Source organism: Macrobrachium nipponense, chromosome 46, assembly GCF_015104395.2.
Source record: "Macrobrachium nipponense isolate FS-2020 chromosome 46, ASM1510439v2, whole genome shotgun sequence".
Lineage (NCBI taxonomy): Eukaryota > Metazoa > Arthropoda > Malacostraca > Decapoda > Palaemonidae > Macrobrachium > Macrobrachium nipponense.
This window is the reverse complement of record NC_061106.1, coordinates 14,632,886-14,635,385: the sequence shown is the minus strand read 5'-3', so window position 1 is coordinate 14,635,385 and position 2,500 is coordinate 14,632,886. Positions and strand designations below refer to the sequence as shown.

General features: G+C 38.7%; 1 protein-coding gene across 1 annotated transcript in view; it reads left to right on the top strand.

The window, feature by feature from the left end:
• The window catches only part of LOC135214642 (probable glutamate receptor), a 12,123-nt gene extending 11,062 nt beyond the window's left edge, over positions 1-1,061 (top strand). Inside the window, exon 6 of the mRNA XM_064248977.1 lies at positions 954-1,061. Within this exon, the coding sequence (XP_064105047.1) occupies positions 954-1,061 (108 nt within the window). The remainder of the gene's footprint in view (positions 1-953) is intronic.
• The last annotated feature ends 1,439 nt before the right edge of the window (positions 1,062-2,500 follow it).

Here is a 2,500-nt window from a genome sequence, read left to right as displayed (position 1 = left end):
TGTGTGTGTGTGTGTATGTTTGTGTGTGAATGCATGTATATGTGTATGTACGTATGTATGTATGTATGTATATATGTATGTATCCCAATTGTGTGTACATTTTTCCTATATATCAACTAACAGTGTTCTTATTCTTATAGCATTAACATACCCATACGTGTGAAGTTGTGTGCTTGTGGCAGTTGTGTTTACCTCGTTCATCATCCTGTTGCTCCGTACGACATTTGGCTGATCTCCTCAAAAGAAAAGTGTGTGTTTAACATTCAGTCCAGAGGTCCACACAAAGGATACCAGTTCATGAATACCAAACCCTTCGTTCCTCCCTCTGTGACAAAATCATATCCTTTCCCTTCTTCTACCCCCACCCCTTACCATCCTTCTTGCAATCCTTCCATCTTCTTTTGATTTTTCTTCTCCTCTTTTTGCTTGTGCCTCTTTCCAATCCTCGAAAACTCTTCTCTCTAATTTCTCCTAATAACCATTTCTCTTCCCCTCTGAATCTTGACCTATTTTTCTCGCGACCTCGACTGATCCGATTACAACCCTTTCCGTTTTTTTTTTCTCTACTCTTTCGTTTCCCCAAGTTCCTTATAATACGTTCATATTCTTTCTCTATTCCTTACCGGTGCCCATAGGTCGAGGTTTGTTACAACATAATTTCTCTTCCCTCGTACGATCCCCTCCCTCCTCCTCCCCCCCCCACCTCTAACGAAGCAACCTCTCTTCTTTCCTTCCTTCCAAAACCAGTCTACATTTCTCATCCCCATACAACGGCTCCCTCCCCTTCCAAATCCTCATACAACCCTTTCTAATTCTTCTCACACAACCTTCCTGAATTCTCACAGCCACTTTCAATCCTCCTTCCTCATGAAACCTTTTCCTCTTTCCATTAAAATCTATATACATCTCTCCCATCTCTTGCAACCTTTCTCCCTTCCATACCTCCTTACCAGTTCCACTACGCCCCTAACCCATCAGCGCTCATCCCATCTCTGCTAACCCCTCCTGTCACCTCCCTCCCTCATCCTGCATCCTTCCAGAAGCCCCTTCTCTCCACATGACGGATGTGTGGGAAAAGAGGGTCGAGCTTTGTCATTTGTCAAGTTGCAACTTGGCCACAAGAGGGCTGGGGAAATTTAGAGAAATTGAAAAGAGGGACGAAGATAACAAAGCATAAAGGAGGCTGCCTATAAGTAACGCCATGGGGTGAAAGTATAACCAAGTGGCAATATGCGTTTGACCTTTTTCGAAATCTATGGCATGACTTTATTTCTTTTATGTTTTCCCTTGATGTTTTTATTTGTTTATGGTTTTCTTGATGCATCTGGAAATAAATTTCTCATATCATTGATGGGTTCCCTTGTGTGTTTTTCAGTGATTGATATTGAGGAAATTAAAAAAAATTATTTGTTGATTTCGAAAGACTTCCGAGCTTTTAGATTACGCGAACTTGGGTACCAGGAGTGAATTAATGAGTGACAAGAGTTTGTTCTAAAAGCATTTTTTATGAACTTTCAGTTCATGAAAGATGTTCCATGATAACTGAAAGGTGAACTTGGACGATCAAAGATGAGGAGATGTTGGAATTTACGTGAACATTTATAAACTGAAATTGATTAAAGGGAGCCTTTATGAAGAAAATTAAATAACAACGGAAATATCAGATATGACAATTTTGAACGCATGAAGAATAAAATCTGGGGGAAACGTATCACTTGGTAAGGAAACCCTTAAATAAAATCAACCATACAAATGGAAACTCGCTAACACGTCACTTATTCGAATATTAGGATAAACTTCGACAAATCAGAAAGAGTAAAGTATATTCTTAAGGGGAAGTCTGTAAGTCAACTAAAAATACTGTATTTATTTTTAGTAAGTTTACAAATAGTTTGAATAATCTCATAATTTATTTTCCTTGGTAGTTTTTTACATGTGGAAATCAGAAACCTACAAATTAAAGGAAAAACTAATTTTTGAGCAGGTACTTTTGTCATTCCTCCAGCCCTAAACTGTACCTATCTTCCTTCACAAAGAACAAAATCCTATTCAGGAATACCAAACATTCAGTGCTTTGCCCCTCATAAATTCACACCACTCAGTTCCTTTCAGTTACATGGTTCGATTGGCTTCGCCTTTATACGGCTCCTCTTAACCTTCCTCCCACCTCCCACGAGTCCCTTCCTTAATAGCACCGCCTTTTCCCCACTGACACAGATATGTGAGCATAAATGCCAGAGGATTTTGCAGACGTCTTTTGTCTAAGGGAAGCAGTTTGTTTGGGAAAAGGGAATTCTGGGAATATACCGGAATGAAGAACCGTTGGTAAAGAATAAATTGCAGATGGGAGAAATGAATGTTTAGAGAGTGCATGTAGATGAATGATGCATATTTCGATATTGTAAGGTACCTTCAATTTTTTTTTCACTCTTCACAAAACAACAAAGAAAGAAACATACACAAAAGTACTATATATATATACCATAGATATATATATATA